The sequence below is a fragment of the Sporobolomyces salmoneus genome, assembly GCF_050403485.1.
Source record: "Sporobolomyces salmoneus JCM6883 DNA, S_salmoneus_JCM6883_v1_ctg84, whole genome shotgun sequence".
NCBI lineage: Eukaryota > Fungi > Basidiomycota > Microbotryomycetes > Sporidiobolales > Sporidiobolaceae > Sporobolomyces > Sporobolomyces salmoneus.
The window spans coordinates 37642-61635 of record NW_027481079.1 but is presented as its reverse complement, the minus strand read 5'-3'; the positions used below and the strand labels follow the sequence as shown (position 1 = coordinate 61635).

At 49.8% G+C, this 23994-nt stretch overlaps 10 protein-coding genes across 10 annotated transcripts; 5 read left to right on the top strand and 5 right to left on the bottom strand.

Annotated features, from left to right (window-relative positions):
* Nucleotides 1–430: 430 nt before the first annotated feature.
* Nucleotides 431–1474, bottom strand: YIP1 (transporter YIP1; the record flags this gene model as incomplete). Its single annotated transcript, XM_076635138.1, has 4 exons — nucleotides 431–605; nucleotides 678–859; nucleotides 932–1077; nucleotides 1135–1474. The coding sequence occupies 4 exons, from the start codon at nucleotides 1472–1474 to the stop codon at nucleotides 431–433; spliced, it is 843 nt and encodes a 280-aa protein (XP_076484904.1).
* Nucleotides 1475–1586: 112 nt separating this feature from the next.
* Nucleotides 1587–7280, top strand: RAV1 (Rav1p; the record flags this gene model as incomplete). The annotated part of the gene is made up of 18 exons (XM_076635137.1): nucleotides 1587–1673; nucleotides 1734–1886; nucleotides 1947–2082; nucleotides 2159–2252; nucleotides 2342–2617; nucleotides 2681–3056; nucleotides 3140–4280; nucleotides 4351–4429; nucleotides 4492–4644; nucleotides 4720–4940; nucleotides 5009–5181; nucleotides 5244–5447; nucleotides 5525–5809; nucleotides 5872–6121; nucleotides 6206–6474; nucleotides 6536–6703; nucleotides 6772–6808; nucleotides 6874–7280. 18 exons carry the CDS (start codon nucleotides 1587–1589, stop codon nucleotides 7278–7280), a joined length of 4509 nt encoding a protein of 1502 aa, XP_076484903.1.
* A 248-nt stretch (nucleotides 7281–7528) lies between these two features.
* On the top strand, nucleotides 7529–10008 carry JCM6883_002971 (uncharacterized protein; the record flags this gene model as incomplete). Its single annotated transcript, XM_076635136.1, has 6 exons — nucleotides 7529–7637; nucleotides 7708–8086; nucleotides 8149–8451; nucleotides 8518–9005; nucleotides 9082–9492; nucleotides 9560–10008. The coding sequence occupies 6 exons, from the start codon at nucleotides 7529–7531 to the stop codon at nucleotides 10006–10008; spliced, it is 2139 nt and encodes a 712-aa protein (XP_076484902.1).
* Nucleotides 10009–10287: 279 nt separating this feature from the next.
* Nucleotides 10288–11650, bottom strand: JCM6883_002970 (PSME3-interacting protein; the record flags this gene model as incomplete). Its single annotated transcript, XM_076635135.1, has 4 exons — nucleotides 10288–10732; nucleotides 10810–10933; nucleotides 11081–11120; nucleotides 11447–11650. 4 exons carry the CDS (start codon nucleotides 11648–11650, stop codon nucleotides 10288–10290), a joined length of 813 nt encoding a protein of 270 aa, XP_076484901.1.
* A 323-nt stretch (nucleotides 11651–11973) lies between these two features.
* IMP4 (snoRNA-binding rRNA-processing protein IMP4) lies at nucleotides 11974–13537 on the bottom strand (the record flags this gene model as incomplete). The annotated part of the gene is made up of 7 exons (XM_076635134.1): nucleotides 11974–12074; nucleotides 12158–12288; nucleotides 12361–12438; nucleotides 12515–12768; nucleotides 12853–12962; nucleotides 13290–13467; nucleotides 13535–13537. 7 exons carry the CDS (start codon nucleotides 13535–13537, stop codon nucleotides 11974–11976), a joined length of 855 nt encoding a protein of 284 aa, XP_076484900.1.
* Nucleotides 13538–14061: 524 nt separating this feature from the next.
* JCM6883_002968 (uncharacterized protein) lies at nucleotides 14062–15162 on the top strand (the record flags this gene model as incomplete). The annotated part of the gene is made up of 4 exons (XM_076635133.1): nucleotides 14062–14488; nucleotides 14554–14805; nucleotides 14903–14977; nucleotides 15044–15162. The coding sequence occupies 4 exons, from the start codon at nucleotides 14062–14064 to the stop codon at nucleotides 15160–15162; spliced, it is 873 nt and encodes a 290-aa protein (XP_076484899.1).
* Nucleotides 15163–15792: 630 nt separating this feature from the next.
* Nucleotides 15793–17157, bottom strand: JCM6883_002967 (uncharacterized protein; the record flags this gene model as incomplete). The annotated part of the gene is made up of 2 exons (XM_076635132.1): nucleotides 15793–16868; nucleotides 17139–17157. 2 exons carry the CDS (start codon nucleotides 17155–17157, stop codon nucleotides 15793–15795), a joined length of 1095 nt encoding a protein of 364 aa, XP_076484898.1.
* Nucleotides 17158–18366: 1209 nt separating this feature from the next.
* JCM6883_002966 (uncharacterized protein) lies at nucleotides 18367–19519 on the top strand (the record flags this gene model as incomplete). The annotated part of the gene is made up of 5 exons (XM_076635131.1): nucleotides 18367–18744; nucleotides 18827–18883; nucleotides 18973–19200; nucleotides 19263–19334; nucleotides 19403–19519. The coding sequence occupies 5 exons, from the start codon at nucleotides 18367–18369 to the stop codon at nucleotides 19517–19519; spliced, it is 852 nt and encodes a 283-aa protein (XP_076484897.1).
* A 477-nt stretch (nucleotides 19520–19996) lies between these two features.
* On the top strand, nucleotides 19997–22361 carry JCM6883_002965 (NADH-quinone oxidoreductase subunit NuoF; the record flags this gene model as incomplete). The annotated part of the gene is made up of 8 exons (XM_076635130.1): nucleotides 19997–20203; nucleotides 20575–20786; nucleotides 20878–20963; nucleotides 21061–21607; nucleotides 21669–21777; nucleotides 21845–22055; nucleotides 22146–22240; nucleotides 22308–22361. 8 exons carry the CDS (start codon nucleotides 19997–19999, stop codon nucleotides 22359–22361), a joined length of 1521 nt encoding a protein of 506 aa, XP_076484896.1.
* A 322-nt stretch (nucleotides 22362–22683) lies between these two features.
* On the bottom strand, nucleotides 22684–23961 carry JCM6883_002964 (uncharacterized protein; the record flags this gene model as incomplete). The annotated part of the gene is made up of 7 exons (XM_076635129.1): nucleotides 22684–22741; nucleotides 22819–22911; nucleotides 22979–23281; nucleotides 23355–23419; nucleotides 23487–23512; nucleotides 23598–23693; nucleotides 23811–23961. 7 exons carry the CDS (start codon nucleotides 23959–23961, stop codon nucleotides 22684–22686), a joined length of 792 nt encoding a protein of 263 aa, XP_076484895.1.
* Nucleotides 23962–23994: the final 33 nt, after the last annotated feature.

Sequence of the window (23994 nt, the reverse complement as noted above, 5' to 3'; positions counted from 1 at the left end):
CCCTAACCCTAACCCTAACCCTAACCCTAACCCTAACCCTAACCCTAACCCTAACCCTAACCCTAACCCTAACCCTAACCCTAACCCTAAAAACCTAGCTACTTCTCCCTCTCCGAGCTCACCCCGCGCAAACAAGTAATCTACCGAGTCTCGTCTCCTCTCTAGAATTATTCTCCTTGCCCGCGCCTCTATTCTGTTTCCCTCTTGTCTCCTTTCACCTTCTCCCTCCCCGTTCATTTCCTCCTACCCTATCAATTTTCTTCCAGTTCCATGATCTCCCAACCTCGTTGCTGTAGACCCTTTTATTTTTGCCTCGAAACGCTATTCTTGACTCCTCTTCTCTCGCTTGCGAGCGTATCGCCTCGCTTCTACCGCGCCAACGAGCATTATCACCGAGCGAGACGCACTGGAGAGAGAAAGATGATGGATTCTATTTCTTCTGAACCTCGAAAACAAACAAACTGAAAGCAGAATACAACAACCCAACCGGATAGGCGACCAAGAACCTCTGATGTGAAAGATGCAGTACCGTCGCGAATATCGACGAGCTCGAATACGTCGACCAGAGGACGAAAATTGACGAAAGGAGGTATCCCGTCATTCCACTACGAAAAAATCGAAACTCGAATCAGCGACCGAAACGGAACGATACAAGGAAAGAGAAAGGAGTGACTCACTCGAGGTTGAGAACGACGTTAAACATGGATAAAAGGACGAGAGGAAGGATACAATAACCGAGAACGGAAGCGGTTCGATGTGCGTCGATTCCGGATTCACTCATCAAATTCAACAATGCGTACATCGAAGCGGATCCGATCAAGGCGACTCCGTAGATGTAGCTGAACTGAGGTTTTCCGCTCTATAATCCCACCCAGACGAGTCAGTCAGACCACGAGAGAGAGGGGAAGAGAGAGAGAAGGGAAAAACTGACGAGTAAAAGGAAACAAGCGAAAACGAAACAAAACACGAGAGGACCTGCCAAGTCGGCGTCGTCCATGATATGAGGATCCACTGTCTTCAACGGGTTCAACACCGTCAAAGATTTCGCAAGGATATGGTCGAAATTGATTCCCAACTCTGCACGACTGTCGCAATTTCAGCTTCTTTCTAGCTGAATGACTCGGAAAGACGTACCTTGTAATAACGGAGGTTCTTGACCTTCAATCCCAGTCCAAGGCGTGAACGCATTCCACCAATTCCTCACCATTATCGGTCCATTCGTTCCCCCATTCGCTCCTCCATTCCCCTCCAATCCTGGAGTCGAAATTCCACCTCCTAGAGCACCAGGAGTGATCGATCCAGCTACGACGTCTTGGTTTCGAGGGATATCCGGGTCGAGAGAGGGTCGGGAGTTGTAGAATTGGGAAGAGGAAGATGACGGAGAATAGAAAGAGAGGGAAGAAGGGTCTTGTTGTGCTGCTGCGTTGTTCGGACCGAGGTGTGAATAGCCGGATGAGCTGTAGTAGTTCGCCATATCGTTTGCGGACGAGGCGAGGGAGAGGAGAGAAAGGAGAGAGTTTGGTGATTCATCGCTCTTTCTCTCTCTCTCTCTCTACTTCCACTTACTCGACGAGGATGATACGACCATGAATACGACTCTGGAACTACAACAAGCCGCTCTACCGGCACCGAACGAGATCCTCTCGACAATTCTATTCGGTCGACCTCATCTCGTCAGTTTCCCTCTCCTCTCCTTTCTCGCTGACTCTGACTGACCTGGACGAGTCCTGTAGGTTGCTACTGCGAATGATTCAATCTACGTACTCGACGAATCAGCTACCCTGATCAATTCAATCTCGTTCAGAGCTGCTTTCCCCCATTTATCCGAAGCTGCTCCCTCAGAGTCGAGCATCTCGTCTATCGCAGTAGATCAATCGTCGAATCGTGTAAGCGGTCCTTCTCTTGCTCTAGGTGATAAGCCGCGGCTGACCTGACTCGTTCTTCAGATCGTCGCAAGCGTTCAAAACAAATTAGCGATCTTCGAATCAACCTCAACTCCAGATCGCTCGCTAGGTCAATGGAGGGTTCATTCGAGCTTTACTACGCAATATGGGAAGATTGAAACGGTCGATTTCCGACAAGGTAAGCTGTCGAACTCGTTTCGTTTCCGTTTTTGTTTTCTCGCAAGTCAAGCTCAAGCGCTCTTTCCTCGAGATAGATATGATCGTCTTACAAGCTGGAGGACAAGTTGTCGTATATGTTTTGAAGGAGGAGTACGCTTTACCGAGCTGGAAACTCGTTGCGATCTTGCCGTATGTTTTTTCGCTTTCGCACGTCAGAGCTTCTTCTGGAGCTCTTTCCGCGCGACTTTCCGCTGATCCTATCACTTCAACGACGTTAGATTCTCTCTTCCGATCTCTCACCTTCGCCTGACCGAACGGACCTCGCCAACGAACGACGAACGAATTCTAGCAGTTTTACCTCGACAGGCCGCAACTTGCATTATCTACGATCTCTCGTCCTCCACAGGGACTCCTTCTACTTCCGCCGACAAATCTCTACCGTTCCATCTCGTCTTCCGATCTCGAGCGTCTAATTCCGTTCGTCTAAAATCGATCGACTGGAGAAATCCTCGAACTTCAGGTTCTTCGTCTCTCGATGACTATGCTTCTTCCTCGTGAGTTCTTCAGATCGTCAGCCGCATCGCGATGGGGCTGAGACATCTTTGAGGCCTTCACAGTTCCGAACCGATCCTGATGACAACAACGATTCAAAACAAAATCCATTTATGGGGATGCGTAATCGACGAACCGTCCTATTTCTCGCTATGGATCACTCTACCGAGTCCACCTCCACCTCTCCCGTCTTCCTCTGCGTCTTTGTCGACTCCTCCCGCACCAGCACGGCCAGGAGGAATCGGTCGATCTCCTCTAGTTCCGCTCGAACAGAATCAACGAGCTCCTCAACAGAAAGAAAAAGCTGTAGCGATCAAGAGAGCTCCGAGAGTTCTTTGGACGGGTTATTGGAAGACGAGAAAAGCGGTCAAGGGAAATGGGAGGGAAGATTTGTTTTGGAGTTTATTCGAGGATGGTCAATTTTACTTGACTACGGTTTCCGTAAGTTCTTCCATCGTCTTCTAGTTGTCTTTCCATTCGACTCAGACGCCGGACTTGACGTTCTCTCCACCTCGTTCAAATAGAACCTTGATTCTCGACCTCCGACTTGTTTAACCTCCCAAACTCGCCTCATTCGAGCTTGCACTTCACTTCCTCTCGTCCCTCGTGATCACCTCGCCTATTTCCGTCACACTCATCTCCTCCTCTCCCGTTCCTCCCCCAATTCAACTCTGCATCTGATCTCGTGTTCTTCCTGGTCCGCTCTCCTTCACACTCGTCTCGACCTCTCCCTTTCTCCCTCCTCCTCCGGATCCGCCTCATCGGAAGAAGAGTCGAAGACGATCACTCGAGTTCGATTCGAGAAACCCGCTATAAGTTTCGTTGGATTCGTTCGAAAATTGATTCGATCTTTTCCGACCGGCGAGAACTTCACCGTACTCGGGACCTCTCTCGACACCTCGGACAACGGGCGAAAGAAAGTTCGAATCCAGAGTTGGGAGAATATCGAGCTTGAGGGAGATGAAGCGGTGGTGAATAGTCGGGAGGAGAGCGTTTCAGATTTGACAACGAATGAAGGGAACGAGGAAGGGAAGAAATTGAGAGTTGCGACTTGGTATGGTGGGAAACGGGTCGTCGTGGGTCAAGGTAGTAAGTTGTTGGTCTATGACCGGGAGGAAGCGACTCGATTAAAGTTATTGAGGGAGAAAAGTTTCGACGAAAAAGAGGGAGGAGGAAGAATCGATTTCGATGATGCGAAAGCGTTTTTCGTTGTCAGGAGGAGTGAAGACGATTTACAAACTTGGATCGTCGCAGTTACGAAAGTCCAACGAACATCCACCTCGACCTCAAACGAATACGACGAGAAGAAGAAGCCAGAGGACAGAACTTACGATTACGCTCTCAACTCATGGATTTATCATTCACCCTCTCGACAAATCTTCCCCGGCGCTCCCTCTCGATCAATCTCGACCTCTCCGATATGCTCAGACGATGCAACGATCGTTTGGGTTTCGATCGTTCCTCCTCCTCCTCTTTCCGCTTCTTCTTCTTCGACAATCGATCAGATCCAAGTCCAAAGTGTCGATTCGGAAGGATGTGTACGAACGTGGACTCTCGATCTGACGATTGAAGAGCCGGAATGGATGACGAGCCGAGAAGGGTTGAAGACGGGTCGAAAAGGAGTTAGGAGATCGAGCTCGAGAGGGAATGGGGTTATCGCTTTAGGTGAGTATTTCTCTCGATAAAACCCTTTGTTTTATCTCTTGAGGTAGTACTCACGATGCTTTTCCTGTAGCTACGGATAACGAACTCTCGATTTGGAACGACCGGAATCGGAAATTCGGGAACGCTCTCGAGTTCTCCTTACCTCTCGAGTACGTCCGTTTTCTCGCATTCGAAAGTCATCCTAGCTAACTGAGGGCTATTGTATCGATAGGGAAAAGACGATTTCTCTGGAATTCTCGATCGACACAAACCTCCTCTCCCTCGCAACTCCAACCAAAGTTCTCCTCTTCATCCCAACCCGGCGGCAGTCGCAACCACAGGGCGCTTCAAGTCGATGGAAACAAGTCGCTCTTATCACTCCCGCGTACGTTTCTCCTGCTTTGCATTCGTCGATACTCTCGCGGAAAACCTAACTCTCCGTTTCTCTTTCGTTCGGTAGTACTCCCTCTCCAATCACCAACCTCCAATTCCACTCCTTCGGTCTCTCAATCGCGTGTCAATCACAATTGTTTTTCCATTCCTTCGCACTCTTACAACACAAGATCGATCAAAAAGGTAACAAATTCGCTATCACGAAGAAGTTGGAACTCGAAGTGAAGGAATCCACGGAACCGCTGAGATTGATCAGTCATCAGTTGCTGAGGAGAATGATCGAGTTCGGTGAGTCGCAATCATTTTCTCAACTGACTTGAACTAGAGCTAATTTCGATTTCGCGCGATGAAAAAAGGACATCTTGATTCGGTTCGCAAACTATTCACTCTGATTGCGAAGGAGCTCGATGAAGACGGGAACGTGATTGTGCGACTGGAGTCGACCGACTCGAGCGCGAGGAGTAGATTCGGGATCGATGAGATTCTCGACGATTTCGAGAGAAAGCGAAAACGAGTCGAGGATAAATCTGTGAGCTTACTCGCGCGCAAATTACTTCCTGGCTACACACTGACCCCGTACTACGTCAACAGGTCAAGGGAGACGTCGCCAACGCGCTCTCGACCGCAGCCGAACTCGCTCTTCGACAAAAAGCAAACGATCTCGAATCGACTCTCAAGCTATCCGACTCTGATCGATCTCGACTCGTCCTGGCTCTCTCGAAGGGTAACACTCTCAGGGGTGTCTCGAGTGCAGATCACGTCGAGCTGAAGAATCTCGTTCAAACGGTTTACGACGTGAGATCTTTCTTCTTCTAGCCGTTTCCTTCGTCCGAGGGTCAACGCTAATGATTGGACGATCTCACCTCCTGTAGGTTCAAGGTAAATTGAACACGACCGACGAATTCGGAATCCGCTACCTCGCCAGCTTGCGATCACTCGTTAATTCGAACCCTTCTTCACTCTCGCTCTCTCCTCTTCCGAACGATTCTCCGGTCTCACTCGACTCTCGCGACCTACTCTTCGCCTTCCACTCGAAAGATCAGCAAGTGTTGCTGGACGAGAGTATCAATTCCGTGCAATCGGGAGAAGGGAAATTATCCTGGGAGAACGCGAAAACTCTCGGAATTCCCCTCTGGCTACGCGATCGTGAATGTCTCGTACGTCCTTTCACTCTCTCCTCTCTATCACCCGCCACTGACCTTCCCTTCCTCGTCCCCAGCTTCATACGATCGAATTAATCGGTCGCACTTCCTTCCTCCTCTCCCCCGATTCACGCGACCCAATCCTCCCCATGCTCTTCTACCTTTCCCTCCGACGTCTCCCTCAAGTCTACACCTTCTGGAAACAATCCCTCGGACATTCCGACCAGAGACAAATGTTGAAATTCCTTTCTAACGATTTCGAACAAGAACGTTGGAAGAGTGCCGCGAGGAAGAACGCGTTCGCTTTGTTATCAAAGAGGAGATTCCGTCAGTCACGCTCACTTTCTCCTCGTCCCCCCGTCCCGTTCGAGGAAACCGGAACTGATGAGGATGTTGAGAGCTGTTTGGCAGTTTTCGCAGCAGCTTTTTTCCTCCTAGGCGATTCACTCTCCGACTGCTGCTCCGTCATCCTCCGTCACTTATCCGATCCTTTACTAGCTATCGCGATCGCCAGAACCTACGAAGTAGCTGGAGAAGAAGGAGGAGAAGTCGGACCGGTTTTGAGGGAGATTCTAGAGAAAACGGTTTTACCGAAAGCTTTGAGTGAAGGGGATCGGTTCTTGAGCTCTTTGGTGTGCGAGATGCTGGGGGAGAAAGAGTTGAGTGGGAGAGTGTTGATCGTGAGTTCGTCACTCTTGTTGCAGTATGAAGAGATACTGATAAGATCAACGAGCTCACCAGGATTCAATCCCGACTTTAACGACGAAATTTGAAAAATTCAAGTTTGATTCAATCCCGATCGATCCGATGGACGAGGATCCGGTTGGAGTTATATTTGTACAGCGATTGCTCCAGGAGAAGACGGGGAAAGAGGTCCTCGCATTTTTCGAAGGGAAGAATGAATCCGAAGTAAGTCGATTTTCCTCTCGCTTTTCTTGAAGGACTCAACTCATCTCGTCTCCGATGGTCGGTGACAGTTCGTTCTCTACGGTGCGATACTTCTCTGCGAGTCAGGTAAGTCTCCACTCTCTCCTCCGACGGAAAATTCGTTTCGCTGACCCCTCTCCGTTTCTCTGCAGGCTATCATCTCCTCGCGCTCGATCTCGTCCAATCCTATCGATTCATTCCTCCTCCCGATTCTCCCCCTCCCAACTCGACAAACACTTCTCTTCCAACTTCAGCAGCACCAGCTCCGAAACCGAAACTCGAACCGACGAATTTTGTCGAACCCGATACTTCGAGTTTATTCGATATGTTCTCCCCCGCTCCATCGGCGACGACAACGAAGAAGACCGTCTCACCGTCCCCTCAGTCGGACAAGGCAGAAGAGAGGGAGAAAGAACAGGAAAAGGAGGTGGAAGAGGAAGAGGCAGACGAAGCAGAGAAACAGAAACGATTATTCAGGGAAGCTAGTGGGATTGGGAAACCGAAAGTGGAGACGAAGAATACGGTCGAAGCTTTCTCGTTTGATGCTTTCGGGTTCTGATCGAGCGAGAGGCAGGAAGGAGTTTTGGATCGATGCGAGGTTTTCGAATCTTTGTCGATTATGTTTTTTGTTGTTGCAACTATCACACTTCCTAGAACGTACTCTACCTCCCCAGCGAGTCCAGCAAGCAAACAGAGAGAGCCGAGAAACGGATATTGTAATCTCCGGAGCGATTTTTTCATCAGAGTTCGAATATTCTTCGACTCTCCCTTCACCATCTCACACCCCATCCAGTCAGTCGCCGAATCATGACTGGTAAAACCGGATTCAAACCACCAGTGCGTAACGATATCGGACCTAGTCGAAAGTCTGGCTACGAGAAGAAACGAACGAATCCATCTGGATTAGGTCGAGCCAGTTCGTCCTCTTCCTCTCCCCTCTCCCTCCTGTCCGTCCGCACTATACTGACCACCTCCAGAGTGATCAGTTGTTAATCGACGAGCGAAAGCGGCTCAAATCGCGGCCGATCCAACTCTTCACACCTCTGAAATCGCCGCCGGACTCTCTTCCGTCACTCAAGAGAACGACTTGAACGAATTCCTCTCTACGGCTCAATTAGCCGACACGGATTTCAGTGCCGAACGTCAAAACATTAAAGTAGTTTCCGACCCTTCCCTTTCCGCCGCTTCTCATAATCCGTATCTGTTGACTCCGCAAGAGGAGAACGAAGTGAGGAGGAAACAGAGGGATAATGTAGAGAGGTTACAAGTACCGAGGAGACCTGGATGGACTAGGGAAATGTCAAGAGTGAATTTGGAACGACAGGAGAGGGACGCTTTTTTGGAATGGAGGAGAGGTCTCGCAGAGTAAGTCCCAAGCTCTCCTTTTAGAGTCATGCAGTCACTGATTAAAAGATTCGTGTGAGCAGTCTACAAGAGAATCAATCGTTACTCCTAACTCCATTCGAAAGGAATTTAGAAGTTTGGCGACAATTATGGAGAACTTGTGAAAGATCCGACTTGATCGTTCAAATCGTCGACGCTCGAAACCCTTTGAACTTTCGATCGGAAGATCTAGAACGTTACGTACTCGAATTGAACGAGGGAAATGGGGGGGAAGAGAAACCCGACGATCAAGACGAGAAGGAGGAGGAGGAGGAAGAGAAACCGAAACCTCGAAGAAGGAACTTGTTATTGATCAACAAATCGGATCTCTTGACCCAGAAACAGAGGTACGATCATTCCACTCATCTGACTGTGTGAGTGCGGGTCACTGACCGTGGAGTGAAACGAGATAGGGAAGGATGGGCAGATTATTTTGAACAACACTCTATTCAATACGCCTTCTTCTCCGCCGCGAACGGTATCGCCTTACAAGAAGAACGTGCACGACAAGAAGAACTCTCCGCTCTCAACGATATCCCCGAAGAATCCGACTCAGACGAGGAGGAGGAGGAGGAAGAAGGAGGAGAAGATTTCTTGATTTCTGGAATGAAGATTCCAAAATCGGGTAACAAACTCAAAGCTGCTCTTGCGGAGGACAAGAAAGCGCCTGGTGGGATCGTCTCACCTTCGAGTTCGGGGATCAAAGTAACGAGTAGGGATGACGAGAGTGATTCAGAAGAGGAAGATTCGGACGAGGAGGGAGACGATGAGGTCGATGAATTAACGAAGAAGATCAGGAGGGGTGCAGGGATTAGTGTACCTGGTTCGGATGAGGCTGATAGAACGAGGATTTTGAGTGTGTTGGAGTTGGAAGCTTTGTTCTTGAGTCATGCTCCCGAAGGTGAGAAATCTTCTCTCTCGTTCTTTCTCTCTCTCACTCGACTGACCCTCAATCACTCTCTCTTCGTCGTTACTAGTCTCGCTCTCTCGAACTGGAGAAAAGATGGTTGTCGGACTCGTCGGATACCCGAACGTCGGTAAATCCTCTACAATCAACGCCTTGATCGGAGAAAAGAAAGTTTCAGTTTCCGCCACACCCGGTAAAACGAAGCATCTCCAAACTCTCCGCCTCTCTCCCGAAGTACTCCTGTGCGATTGTCCCGGATTAGTGTTCCCCCAATTCGCAGCGACGAAAGCCGATTTAGTCGTCGATGGAGTTTTACCAATCGATCAATTGAGGGAATTCACCGCACCGGTCGAACTCGTCACCCGAAGGATCCCGCAGGAGGTACTCGAGGGAATGTATGGATTGAAGATTAATACGTTACCGATTAGTGAAGGAGGTACTGGAATTCCTACCGCGAGAGAATTCCTCAATACTTACTCTCGTACGTTCCGCTGCTCTCCCTCCCTCCTCTCATCGTCAGAGTTAACTCAAGCTGTCGTTGTCTCTAGTCGGACGAGGGTTCTTCACTGGAGGACACGCCGGAAACACCGACGTCTCACGAGCGGCACGAGTAATTCTCAAAGACTACGTCTCTGGGAAACTCCTCTTCGTTCAACCCCCTCCCGGTATCTCCGCCGACGTTTTCAACGCCGAAACACGAGATCTCGAAACTCTTCGTGCTCAAAACCGACTCAAAAAGAAGATGGCCCCCACGACTCGAGTATCCCAAAAATCCGATTACTACGTTCCTCCCTCCTCGGGGGGTGCCGGGGTAGAGAACGCGATGAATGGAACGAGACAGAGTTATAGAGCTGATGCATTGGATCAACAATTCTTTGCGAAGGAACAAGGGAAAGTTAATTTGGTTGGGGTTAAGAAAATGAAAGAGGCTACGGGGGATAAATTACATAAGAAGAAGAAGAGGGAGAAGAAGAGGAGTGGGAGGGGATACGATTAAGAGCGAGGAACCGAAGGAGCGTCTTCCACCTGTTTTTTTCTTTCGATGCAACGAAACAGTTCACTCTTTTTTTACTCACGACTCTCTGTCTCGAGCGAGCGAGGGAGATTCTGCTCTTGACTCTCGCAGGTTCTCCGAGTATGTCGTTCGAGAGCGAGCGTGTGAGAATGCTTTGAGTCTCTTTCTTTCCCAACGAGACAAGCTCTCTCCGTTCGCTGCTCTTTCGCAAAAAAACTCCCTTAGTCAATCAATCCCACTTCGATTTCAATCAATCAACCTTCAAACTTTCCTCTTCTTCCCTTCCTTCGCATCATGATCATCTCCCTCAACCTCCTTGCCCGTTCCTGTCGTTTCCTTCTCCTCCTTTCCCCTCTTTCTCGTCGTCGTTCCTTGAGCAGCAGTTTCCTCCTCACTCATCTTCACTTGAACCAGTTTCTCCTCTGTCGTTTCCGTTGACTCCGAACTCTTCTTGACAGGAGGAGTTTTGTCGTTCCCCTTCTTCTTGGGTTTCACAACTAAACCAGGTAACGTTTTCTTCCCTTTCCCTTTCGCTTTTCCTTTCCCATTATCTACCTTCCCTGCTCCCGTCATCATCGTCGTCGTCGTCGTTGAAGCTGAAGGAGTCACTTGAGATGATGCGGTGAGTTTCGAAGTCGAAGCGATCGGGGTTGAAATCGTCGTCGTCGTCGGAGGTGGAATCGGTACACTTTTCTTCGTTACAGCTCTACTCGTCCCCATCAAGTTCTCTCATCAGCCTCTCCCGTTCTTCCAACGGAAATACAAGAGAGAGTAAAGACTCACTTGCGGAAGTTCTCGAGTTCGTCTCTAATGATTTTCTGTCTCTCTACTTCTTCTTCATTGTTCTCATCGATCATTGAATCGAGGAAAGAGATTTCTTCTTCGTCTAACGCTCGGAAATGATTCTCTGCTCCCGAGGTCACATGTCGCGGTGAGAGAGCGGGTTTCGGAGAGAGTGAGGGAGACGGCAGAGGAAGAAAACGAAGAAACACACGAGTTAGTTCAACGCAGAAGGAGAGGACGGAAGGAGAGAGGGAAGGGGGAAGAGACGTACTGAATTTGAGTTGTTCTTCGAATGCTTCTTGTTTCTTAGACTATCGACCGACGAACCAGAGAGGAGAAGAGGGGGAACGAAGTCAGTTTCTTCGCGAAAAACGAAAATTCCGAGCGAGATGCGAGAGTTTTTTCGTTGAGCTCAAAAGTTCCGTTCCCTCTTCGAGTAGCTGTTCCACTAGTCGTTCATACCGTATCTCGTTGTAGCTCTGCCCTGCTCGAACTTGAACGAGCTGAATAGACTCCATCCTCTCACTCATTCCCTCTTCTCCTTCCCTCTGCTTCTCTAGCTCATTTCCCCCTCCCCTAGCTCTCTCCAACAACCACCTCTGCAGACACCATGTACCCGAGTAGACGGCCAACTCACTTTATTCTCCTGTAATTTCTCCCACAAACTCCTCGGATCATACCCTCCCTCTGTCTCTTCTTGCTTCGGAGGTTCCTGACCGATCCTCGCGTACGCAGCTGCCCATTCTTCTTTACGTTTCGCAGCGGCGGCTTCTAGATCGGTGGAGGAAACGAACCGGGATGAGACGGAGGTGGAGACTGATGAAGAGGGGGGAGCGGACATTCGAGAGCGAAGCGAGGAGGGGTGAAAGATAGAGCTTGAATTTGCGGTATCGGGAGAGAGCTGGATGGATGGGTGGTGCGGTCGAGAATGAGAGTCGGAGGGAAGAATGTGACAGAGTGTACCGAAAGTTCAATCCTTTGAAACGCTCTCTCTGAAGTTGGTACGAAAGAAAGAGAGGGAGAAACAATGTTGTTACAAGTTACAAAACGAGAGGCGAAATCTATAACAGTTGCAAAAAAAAACGAGAGGTGAAAGAAAATGAAAAATGCGGGAGTTGCTCCTTTTTCGACCGACGACAATGAAAGCGAGCGAAAGATCCCCTTCTATAGTTGATTCCTCTTCCTCCCCGTTCTCATATACGGTCTCAAAACCCATTCCACGTCCGCCTCGTTCTGTTCAATCGTTCCATTCTTAATCTCATACGCTGCAATCTCTCATCCTCATTAGTTCCTCGCTCGCTCTGGAATCAACACAGCTAGGAGAGAGAGGTCGGGTGTTTGAACTTACGTCTCATTTCGAACCTAGGACCGACTTCAGCTAATTGAACTTCTTTATGAGAAGTTTTAACGAAAACGTGATGTCGAAAACTGATGAAATCTCCTTCGTTTACGAATGTCATCGTTCTCTTCGAATCCTCTCTGTACTCATCCCATCCTTCCATCAGTCGCTGCTCGGAAAGAGAAGGGAGAAGAGAGGGAGGGAAGACTGACTTGGGTACAGGGAAGATGAATTTTAAAACGTCTTGAACTCGTTTCCCTAATTTCGATCCAAATCCCTCAAAGATCAAACTGAATGCACATCACCAACACCATCTCTATCAGCTTCCTCTGCCAACCCTACTCGAGAAAGGGAGTGACTACTCACTGAGGATAAGCTTCACTAATCGTAGTCCCCTGAAGTCCCCCCAAACTATGTCTCAACACCACTCCCGTCAACGTAAACAACACCGTCGGACCATGCGGGAAATGACTAAGCATGAGTGCATCGGGAACTCCTCGATGTTCATGAACGACGATTAAATCCGTCATTTGGTTCGCTCGACATGCGTCGGCTAATTCAGACATGACGGTTCCTCCTCGATTGATACGGGTTGAATTGGGGATACAGAGTCGTAATTCCTATCAACGACAGAGAGAAGAGGTCAGTACAGAAGGAGGAAGAGGAAGAGGAAGAGGAAGAGGAAGAGGGAGGGAGAAAGGTACTTTGGCGAATTGAGCGAGCTTGGAAGATGGATCCCGAGAAGTAGTGATTAGAACTCGGGGGTCTTCGAGCCCGGCTTGGGCGTATTCATCGTCGATGTGAGTGAGAGGTTCTGTCAGAGTGAGAGCGAGTAGAGAAAATAGTCAGTTTTCAGAAAGGAATTGAGAACGTGAGGAAGTTGTTCGATCAGAGTAGCCATTCAAGCCATCTCCACTTCCCTTGACCGCTTAGTCCCTTCTTGCATGCCACCTGTTACCGTGCGCACCTTCTCCTATAACAGAGAGCGACTTGAGAGACCCTCAAATTCTCCTTTCTCCTTCTAACCTCGTTTCGCGCTCTCCACTACTCCGATCTCTTTCCCAGCTAATTCTCGGCACCAATAAGAGCTCCCAGCTCCTTACTGCGCCTCTCAGACCGCCCAGAGAAACCCGGAACGTACCCTCTTTCGTCTCATCCATCCTCGCCTCTCTCTCCCCAACCCCCTGACCTCTCGGCACCTCTTTCCCCTTCGCCAACAACTCTTTCACCCTCTGTTTCCGCTCCCAAATCTGTTTCTCTTTCTGTTCGAGAGATTTGTTGTAGAGGAATTCACGTCGGAGTCGGGTTTGTCTTCTCAACTGCGGGAGCCACGAGCGTCAGCGAGGGGATACAACTGGGACGTAGAGAGAGGACAGGTAGACGGACCATGATGAGAGCAGTGGGTGTGAGGTGGAGGAAGACAGTGAGAAGTTTTGATGAAGATGGGTTTTGGACTTCTACCACTACCTGAACGATTCGACTAAACTTGTACGGCATTCAGAAGATGCTTAGGACACCACTATATACCGCTCTAGCCGCTCTCGCGATATCCAGACTCTCTTCTCGCTCGATCGCTCGATTACTTATTCGTTTCTCTTTACGCTCGCTCGACTCGCTCGGATACGACACGCTACTCTGCCTGGACTCTGTGGCGTATGCTAGAAGGTAGGAACAAGAGGGACATCATCGGAGTTGCCGCGGATATCACGAGACGAGATGACGCTCTCCTTCGAAACGGGATCCCAGCCCTCTTTCGCTCCCTTGTTCCTTGTTGTTTGCTTCTGCTTTTGTTCTACTCCCGATCTCTGCATTGTCTTCGGTCCCTTCACTCTCTAACAAGTCTCTCTTTCCGCCTTTTCGGACCCGCTTCTCTCAAATTCCCCTGAAGTTTCGCTCTCTCTCTTTCTCTTGCGATGTCCTCGAGCCGTCCCCCCCTCGTCCTCTCCGCCTACATCGCCCCCTACCTTCCCACCCTCCGCTTACCTCTCTACTACCTCGTCTGGTTTCTCTACTATCTTTCCTACCTGATCTCTCCTCTCCTCCTAACGTTCCTCCAACTCGTCTTGATGTTCTTGGAGCATTTATTACCGAGATTGGAGAGGTGGATCGAGAGGGAAGTTAGAGGGAGATTGGCGGGGTGTGAATGGGCGCAGTGGCAGGGGAAGGGGACGGGGACGGGACGAACGACGATGAGGGAATCAATTGGAGGGAAGAAGGGGTTTGAGGGAACGAAGGCGAAGGGAGAAGGAGCGTCGGGAACGATGATGACGGGTGCTTGGAGTTGGATAGTAGGAGGATGGCTCGGAAGCGAGAAACCCAACACGATGAAGAAACCGGAAAGTAAGCCGTTTTCTCGTTCTTATTCCTTCGATTCGCAAGCGAACTTTTTTCATTGCCTCGAATAGACCCAATCCCACTTCGACCTATCGTTCCTCTCCAATCCCAACCTAGGCCTACTCCAATCCCTCCGGTCGACAGATTCGCGAGCCTCTCAGCATCATCTTCGTCGGCTTCGAAAGCTCGAGACGCTCCCATCGGTATCGGTTCGAATTCGGCCGCTCTTGCTCGAGTACGAGAACACCCACACCCACATATGGGTCGATTGGGATCGTACTGGAATACCGATTCGGGGAAGAACCGTTCACCTCCTCTCAATCGTACGTTCTTTTCTCCTCATCTTTGGGCTAGACTCGCTCAGGGAGAGAAAGCGGGTATCTCGATCTTTCACTGACGTCTTGGATTAGCGGTACATAGAAACTGGAGCTGGAGGTTCGATCGTCCTTCGACAACGTCAATTCTCTGGACTCGGTGGATCCGGCGCTTCGCGACGTTCGTTCTCTCTCTCCTATCTCCGCTCTCACCTCAACTAACACTCGCACGATTCGTGCTCGTTAGGTCTTCCGTACAACTTCAAGCGAGTGGAACCTCATCCCGATTTGGACGCGTTCGAAGATCATGATTTTCGAGATGAAAGAGGTTCGGTTTGGTCCGGGAATGGGTGGAGGGCTGCTTAGCTCGTCGTCGGTGGGGGAGGAGGAGGAGGAGGAGGAGGGTATGGTCGTCGTCCAGGACTTGGAGTAGCGATGGAGAGTGTACGAAACGTATTTTATCTTGAGGCTCTTTAGCTCTTCCATCAATCTATGCAATCTTGTTTTCGAGTCACGGACTAGGAGATGAGGCACGCATGAATCAAGACGAGAAAAAGAAACCTGTCGCAGTGTCAAAGGTGAAAGAGCAAAGCTTGAGCCTTTCCCTCGAGTCACTTCCCTCGCGCCTCTCGATTGATCTCTCCTCCTTCGTCTCATCGATAGATAGCAGCTGCTTGTGTGTTCGAGATCTGCTACCTTGTAAGCTCTATACCGCCATGGGGTAGCGGAGGGTGAACGCGGAAGAGTGGACTGCGATCACTTTCAACACAACTCACGGCGCAGCGTTGGAGCAAATCGTGTCTCGCTAGCGCATCCCTCTCATTTAGCTTGTCGAAGCTCTATGGATTGATCGACACCACATACTTGGGGCTGAAGGAGATTGAAAACTCGTTTACAGACGACAGAGTACAAACGCTGAACAATTCGTTTCGTTTCTCTTCCCTCTCACTTCAATCCGTTTCATCTAGCGGACTCTCTTCTCCCGACCTATCGTCTTCAGAAGACCTCTGCTGCAACCGAGGAGGGGAGTAAACCAATCAACGCGCTTTGGAGGTCACGAAGGAGTAAGGAAAAGGAGAAACTGACCTCTTCTTCGTCGACTCGACACCATTCTCTTCCCGATCCAGTGTCAAACTCGCACAGAATAAGACGTTGTTGATCAGTCGTGAACGTATCGAGGATCCGAAGCGACTCTTTCCCCTCTGCCTCGAGATCGGACGCCTTTCGGATCTTGAAAGAGTCGTCCGGCTCAAACGCGAATTGGACGAGTACGAGGACTTTGAGGTTCTGGGGGAGGAGATCGAGGAAATCGACGATAGTGAAGGGCGATTCGAAAACGTCGCCTGCTTCGGCCTCTTCGACGATGAGGTTTTCAATATTGATCATGAAAGGGAGAGCGGCAACAACAGTCGTGTAGAAACTTTCGATGTCACGGAAGACAGGGGAGAGTCGAAGTTCGACGAGGTTCGGTTGGAGGGCTAAATGGAGAAGAGTTTCTTCAAGTACGTTCCGTCCACCGAGGTAGCACACGGTGACTTGCGACCAGTCGAAGGCAGATTTGAGAGTATCGAACAGGATACTAGCTGCATTGGGACCATCCGAGAACCAAGCTTGCAGGACAACACCTCGGAGTGAACTTTTCGGTGAGTTCCCTTGCTCCTCCTCACTTGTCATAGTGGAATCGCCTGTCTCAATGAGATTGATCGGCTGTATGGAGAGGTGTTTCAAGACAGGGTATCCTCCGAGAAAAGCGGTTTTGACTTGAGGCGTTATACGCAAGGCGGAGCCAGTGAGAAGCAGATATTCGAGGTTTGAGAGTTTCGAGCAGACGATGACAGCTTCTTCAAGACGGTCGCATAGTCGGAGATCGAGTCTCACGCGTCTTAAGGCTTGAAGCGTCGACAAAAGTCCGAGAGATTGTGCGTAATGTTTCTCCGCCTCCTCGTTGTCGTCGTCAGTGTCGGCAAACCCGAGGAAAGCCGGACCTTGGATGATAATCTGGTGTACGAGATTTGCAATGTGAGGATGAGAACTGAAATGATCGAGGAGGGAGGAAGCGGAAGACGGTTCGACTGAGATGGTTCGCCAGCGTAAAGCTTGTCCGATTCTCCCGACGCCTTAATTCGGTTCTCAAAGAAGCAGGGGACCAGAGTCTGGGAAGGGGTGATAAAGGGTCCTGGGCGCGGGAATGCGACAGGAAATGGGCAGCTCTGAAGAAGGGGTCCAATTCGGAGGGGGATAGGATGTTTTATTTGAGGAGGTTCGAGAGGGTCGCTGATGCGAGAGTACCGGTACGTCACTTCCCGGTCCGAGTGTTCATTCATAAACATGGTGTCACTGACGAGGGTATAGCGACGCCATCAGATCGAGGTAGAAGGAGGTTTCAGTTCAGTTTATAATCCCGATCAGATCTTCAAGGTGGGCTCCTCTCTCTCGCTCCCTAAAGGCCGTCTTTCTCCTCCCGCCGGACAACTTCGGAGCTGATCGTGGATCTGGAGCCTTGTAGTCGAGAAGTGCGTGCCTCGATGGAGACGTATCGTTCGCTTTGTCTCGAATCGCGAAAGCCTCGGACGAGGTCTCGCAAGAAGATCGCGAGACTTATCAGAGATGGGAGGACGGGGTACGTAACGTATTGAAAGACTGGCTCGTGAAGGGGTGGTACGACGATCAACACTCGTTTGCTCTTGAATGCGAAGTCGAGTATCGATGCAAAATGATCTCAAGGGGTTTCCCTGTGAGTTTTCTTCCGCTCGTTGCGAGAGCAGCGCGAGGGTACTGACAGAGAATGAGTGAGTAGGTTCTTCTTCGGGATGGGGAAGTTTCGGCATATCATCGAGTAAACGGTATTAGGGGACATCTCAAGAGCTGGAAAGTGAGTTCTTCATCTCGGGCTCGACTTGCTAGAGTCGTGTAAACTGACAAATTGGACAGCTCCCTGACGACGTTGGAGCGCGTATGAAGCAGATTGAGGATTGGAGCCGAGCCCAACGAAAGGATGAACGGCAGAAAAGGTTGAAGTAGAGAATCATGCATGCTTGTTTCTTCACTACCTTCGTGCTTCTGTCAAGAGATCGCCTATCTTCTCATTCAGTTAGAATGACCACGTGTCTGTTCCAGCCGTAGTCCAGCTCCGACGGACCAGACGCTGGAGAATCGAACGAGTCGAGAGTCTCTTGTAGTCCGAGTAGCCGGCATATTCGCTTTTCGTTGTAAGTTTTTGTATCTCTCTGGACTGCTGGATGAAATCACTGAGAGGAGTTCTACTGTAGCAGTCAAGCAGCTTTTGAACTCCCACTTCGTCCCGTCTTCTCTCAGTCAGAACGCTCAGGCAAAATGTTCGGTCCTCTTCGTAGTTCAAGCACGGTCACTCGGTACCTGCTCCTATTCAACGCTTCGTCCTCTTCTGTCTTCTCCGGTCTCGATCAATCTCATTCAGCACGTCCACCTCTGGAGAAGGCACCGCGTGGCTCAGCCGAGGGAGAACGAAGAGGACCCCGCTCAATCCAGCTCACTCAGCTCGTTCTCCATTCTCTCTCTTCCTTTCCTCTTGTTTCTCCCCGTGCTGAGGCGATGTCTCGATTCAATCCCTTCAAAGCTAAAGACAGGAAGGGTGAACCTGCGGAGAACGTTCTTCAGCGTCGACCATCTCACTCTTCGCTCGTCGAACCAACCACTACCTCCTCGACTGTATACAGTACGGATCCGGTCCTCGAGTCGTTCGGACATGAAGCGGAGTACCTCGTCCTTCGTAGCTTGAATTTCTCGACTCAAGAACTCGACGCTCGGTTCGTGAGGTTATTGGATGCCATTCCGATCCCTCCCAAAAACCACGAGGGATGGAAATCGGAGTGCATAGAGCACTGGAACAAGTTGCGACCTAACGGACTGGAGAATGACAAGGCGTTTTATCTTCAGAGGTTGAAGAGGGTCTTTGATCTGAAGGTACCGGTAAGTATAGTCTCACGAGCCTCGGATCTGTGAATGTTGTACTGATCAGCATGGGAAGCGTTGGCTACTTCTGTTCTTGCAGGTCAAGGCCGAAGGAGAATTCAATTCTAAAGTCTATGATCCCGCTCAGATCTTCAAAGTGAGCTCCTCTCGCTCTCTCTCTCTGAAGAGGGTCTGGCCCCCGGCCGGACAGCTTCGAAGCTAATTATGACCTTGGACACCTTGTAGCCGAGAAGCGAGTACATCAATGGTGACGTCTCGTTCGCTTTGTCTCGAATCGCGAAAGCTTTGAACAGAATCTCGCAACGAGATGGCGAGACTTATCAGCGCTGGAGGGAACGGTTGCGAAACATGTTGAAGGCATGGCTCACGTCGGGATGGTACGACGAGGAACACTCGTTTGCTTTAAAGTGCGAAGTCGAGTATCGTTACAAAATGATCTCGAAGGGTTACTCTGTAAGTTTTCTTCCGCTCGTTGTAAGATGTAGGGAGAGTACTGATACAGAATAAGGGATCAGGTAATCGAGAATGGGAAAGTATCAAAGTATCATGAGGTGGAGACTATTGAGAAACATCTCAAGAGGTGGAAAGTGAGTTCTTCCTCTTGTGCTTATCTTGCTGGCATTTGGTGAACTGACAACGGCACGGTACGGGACAGTTCCCTGCCGATGTTGGAGCGCGTATGAGAGAAATCGAGGAGTGGCGACGAGCGAACCGAGACCGCTTGGAGGCCGCGATTAAATCGAGGGGAGTAGTCGATCAAGCTCAATCTTGAGCGAACCTGTGGATTCAGGCATGTCGACAAATGTCATTCTTTTCATCAGAACCTGAAGCTATGGGCGAGCTGTCTCCTTCAGCCTACAAAGCTCAGACGAGAGAGTTTAGCATTTTGGTTTCTTCGAAAGTACTTGGCCTCACGCTGTGACACGGCCATGAACCGAGAGAACGTGCGGATGAGTCTGTAACGACGACTTGAACCTAGTCTGCATCATCCGTCAACGCATAGAGTCGTTCGAGATTCCCAAGGTCGTCGGCGATTTTCGAGAGAAAGAAGTGTGGCAATCTCGCTCACCTCTACATCGGTGCTCGATCCCTTGTATTAGCTACATCTATAGACTCTCTAGAACCTCTACAAGCCACCGAATCAACGGTTCAGAGTGACGATTTCGCGAACCCTCATAGCCAATCTCCGCGTTCGATTTCCCTCTGTCTCCTCTCTCTTTCTCTCCACCTCCTCATCATCACCATCACGATGAAGACCTCTCTCCGCGCCCTTCCACGCACTCTACCGCGTACTTCAACCCCTCAATTCCTTCAACAAAGGAGGGGATTAGCGACTGTTCAAGATTCGACGACCCCGAGTTATCCGAAAAGGACTACGTTTGGTGGGTTGAGGGATCAGGATAGGGTCTTTTCGAATGCGTATAGGTTGGGTGATTATGGCATCAAGGGAGCTATGGTGAGCTTCTTGTCTCTTCTAGGCGTTCGTTGAGTGGCACGGGAAGGGAGAGTTTGAGATGAATTGGAATTCGACGATCGGCAACAAGGGGAGGGATTAGACCAAGCCTAGGAGCAGATTTAGAGTACTACAGATGCTACTAGAGTGTAGCTGGAAGCCCTGGAGAGGTGGGAACGGAGCAAGTTGAATCGGGTTAGATCTCGTTGGTTGGAGGATCAACTCGTTCTCTCGTGCTTGCTACGCGTGAGCATGGCTTGTTGATTTGATTGAGATACCCTCTCGATCGAACAAGTACCGGTGGCGATCTCCTTTCAGCAACTCCTCTTCTCTCTCAACAACTCTCGCTAACTCTTCCCGCTCTCTTTCTATAGAAACGCGGAGACTGGCACCGAACGAAGGACATCATCCTCAAAGGTGATTCGTGGTTGATCGAACAAATTAAAGCATCGGGACTACGAGGACGAGGAGGAGCTGGATTCCCTTCCGGATTGAAATGGAGTTTCATGAACAAACCGGGATGGGAGAAGGATCCTAGACCTAGGTATCTAGTTGTTAACGCTGATGAGGGTGAACCTGGTACTTGGTAAGTTCTCGACTCAACTCGATCGAGTGAAGCTCCGGAAGGAAGGAGGAAGTGAAACTGATTCGATGACTTGTTTCGTGTGTACTTACAGCAAGGATCGAGAGATTCTCAGAGGAGATCCTCACAAGTTGATCGAAGGGTGTTTGGTCGCTGGTCGTGCTATGAACGCTTCCGCCGGTAAGTTCCCACTTTTCTTTCGAACTTTCCTCTTGATTTCCGTTCAAGTCTCACTGACCTCTCTCTCTCATTCGTTCTCTCCCTCGTCGGTCGATAGCGTACATTTACATTCGAGGAGAATTTTTTATGGAGTCGGACCACGTTCAACAAGCGATCGACGAAGCCTACAAAGCTGGATTCCTCGGTAAAAACGCCTGCAACTCTGGCTACGATTTCGACGTTTACCTTCATCGAGGAGCTGGAGCCTACATCTGCGGGGAAGAAACGGCATTGATCGAATCGATCGAAGGTAAACAAGGGAAACCTAGATTGAAGCCACCTTTCCCCGCCGATGTTGGATTGTTCGGTTGTCCTACGACCGTAGCAAACGTCGAAACGGTCGCAGTTGCTCCGACTATTATTCGAAGGGGTGCTGCGTGGTTCGATCAGTTTGGAAGGGATCGTAATTCGGGAACGAAATTGTTCTGCATTTCGGGACACGTAAACAAACCTTGTGTCGTCGAGGAGGAAATGTCGATTCCTTTACAAGAATTGATCGAGAAACATTGTGGTGGAGTTCGAGGTGGTTGGGATAACTTACTCGGAATCGTTCCTGGAGGTTCTTCCGTCCCCGTTTTACCGAAGAAGGATTGCGAGGAAGCTCTGTAAGTTTCAACTCTCCTCCTTTTTCACTGATGATACTGACTCGCTCTTTGACGAGGATAGTATGGACTTCGACTCTCTACGTGACTTGCAATCGGGTCTCGGTACTGGAGCGATTATCGTAATGAACAAAGAAACCGATATCGTTCGCGCCATCGCTCGTTTCGCCAAAGTACGTTTCCTTCCCTCCCTCTCTCTCCCTTCTCCCTTCCTCGCTGACTCCTTCGTCGCGAGTTTAGTTCTACAAACACGAATCGTGTGGACAATGTACCCCTTGTCGAGAAGGAACGACCTGGTTAGAAAAAATGATGGATCGATTCGTCCTCGGACGAGCTCACGAACGAGAAATCGAAATGCTCTACGAATTGACGAAACAAATCGAAGGTCATACGATTTGTGCATTGGGAGATGCTGCGGCTTGGCCCGTTCAAGGATTGTTGAGACATTTCCGTGAGTTATTGCCTCTTTACTCTCTCTCTCTCTCTTTCGATCGAGGTCCTGGGGAGCGAAGACTGATGAGTTGGATGAATGGATGAATAGGACCTGAGGTTGAGAAACGAGTAGCGGATTACAAAGCAAAGAATGGAGGAGTTTTGTTCGGTGGACACCTTCACTCTGAAATCGATCACAACCTCGTTAGTCTTCTTCCCTTTCTTCCTCTCTCTCTCGTTCCGAATACTCACTCGTGGTGACTTCGTGTAGGCTCTCCCCGACAACATGGGAATCTCTCTCCCTTCTCCTTCTTCTCGCGCTTAAAAACCGTGAACTCGCTTCGACTTCCTTTCTCTCGTTCTTCTTCAGTTTGTGCTTCTTCCACTTTCTTCTTCTTTGCCCCAATTCTCAAAACTACCGACGAATTCATTCTCTCTCTCTCTTTCTTTAGCTGTAATGAGTTTTCTCTTTCTCTCTGATTCTCTCCGATTCTCCAGCCTCTCTTTAGCGAGCGAGTTCACGGAAGGAGGAATTGTCTTTTGCTCGATTCTATTCTCTACTAAGCTAATCTACAGGGCACAAAAGACTACTTTCTTTCGTTTTCGTACGCACTAGGAACCAAGAAACGGTACGGAAGGGAAAGGATTTAAAGGACGAGGAGAAGAGTCGACGACGAAATGAGAACGACGAGACCGATTGCGCTCCTGCAATTCCCGACACCTCGAGTCAGTCCATCCGATCGACAACGTAAGAGAGAAGGAGAGGAGAGAGAAGAACTGACGAAATGACTCCGTTTTCTCCGAAGACGAAGAATCGATTCGCCGAGCTCGAGTTTACGATATTCGATTCAACCGCCTCAGGAGTCGACGTAGCCCTTCGTGAGTGGCATCAAAAGTAAACACTCGATTGAGAGAAAGTCGAGAGAAGACCGAATGACTCACTCGATCGATTTCGTAGTCATCGTTCCCGTTTTCGACGCACCACTATTCACATTCACGCTCGACGAAGTAGGCACAATCGAACGAGAAGCAGAAGAAGGAGGTAGAGTAGTAGTAAGAGGAGGAAGAGAGGAGGAAGTGGAGGTGGATTGAAGAGGAGGAACGAAATTTGTCAAAGAGTCAATTAAGGACGACACGGAGAGCTCGTCGAAAGAGGCTGACGAAGAAGAAGAAGTAGGAGTCGCGTCGGTCGCGGTCTCGGGTGCGACGGTGGCGTCGGTAGCGGTTACAGAAGAGTCGGTGAGACTGTTTTGCAAGCGAAAAAGCGACTTCAGCACTTGAGAAGAACAAGTTCTGAGAGATTCGTTCAAATGCTTACCAGGAATCAGAGTCTCCAGCGACGACGGGGATCGGATCAGAGATTGCCGTAGCATTGTTCGCGTCCTGTGAAGGAGGCGGGAACCGAGTTATCGATTCGAGCTCAACTCTGTTCGGTGCGAACGCTCCTCACCTTGACAGCCAAAGTCACGTTCGAACCTACTCACCAACGATTTGCATCAGCTACTACTCCCTTCAAGTTACTCGAGAGTGAAGGGAAAGAGAAAGAGAGAGAGGTACTCACCAACTGGTAAACTAACGACCCAATCAACTGAAGGACCCTCAAGATCCGTTCCAACCATTGCCAAAGGTGCAGCTTCAAGGTTATTCGAATCGAGAGCTATTCCCCCTCTCCCCTCGTCATCCTCGTCAGTCTCGGAGAAGTCTCGACCGTTTCGAGGGAAGTGATGTCCCTCGAGAGGAAAAGAGAAGGAAAAGGGAGAGGGTTTTGACTGACCAGCAACTCGATAAGGAGGAGTACCACCGTTGAGATCGATCGGTTGTGAAGCGCATTGAGTCAACGAGTCGGGAGCTGAAAGGGATTGCGAGGAAACAAGAGAGACGGGGAAAACAAGGAGAGCGAGTTGGACAAGGGGGATTCGAAGCATCGTGAGTGGGTTTGTTGTAGAGTAGAGTAGAGT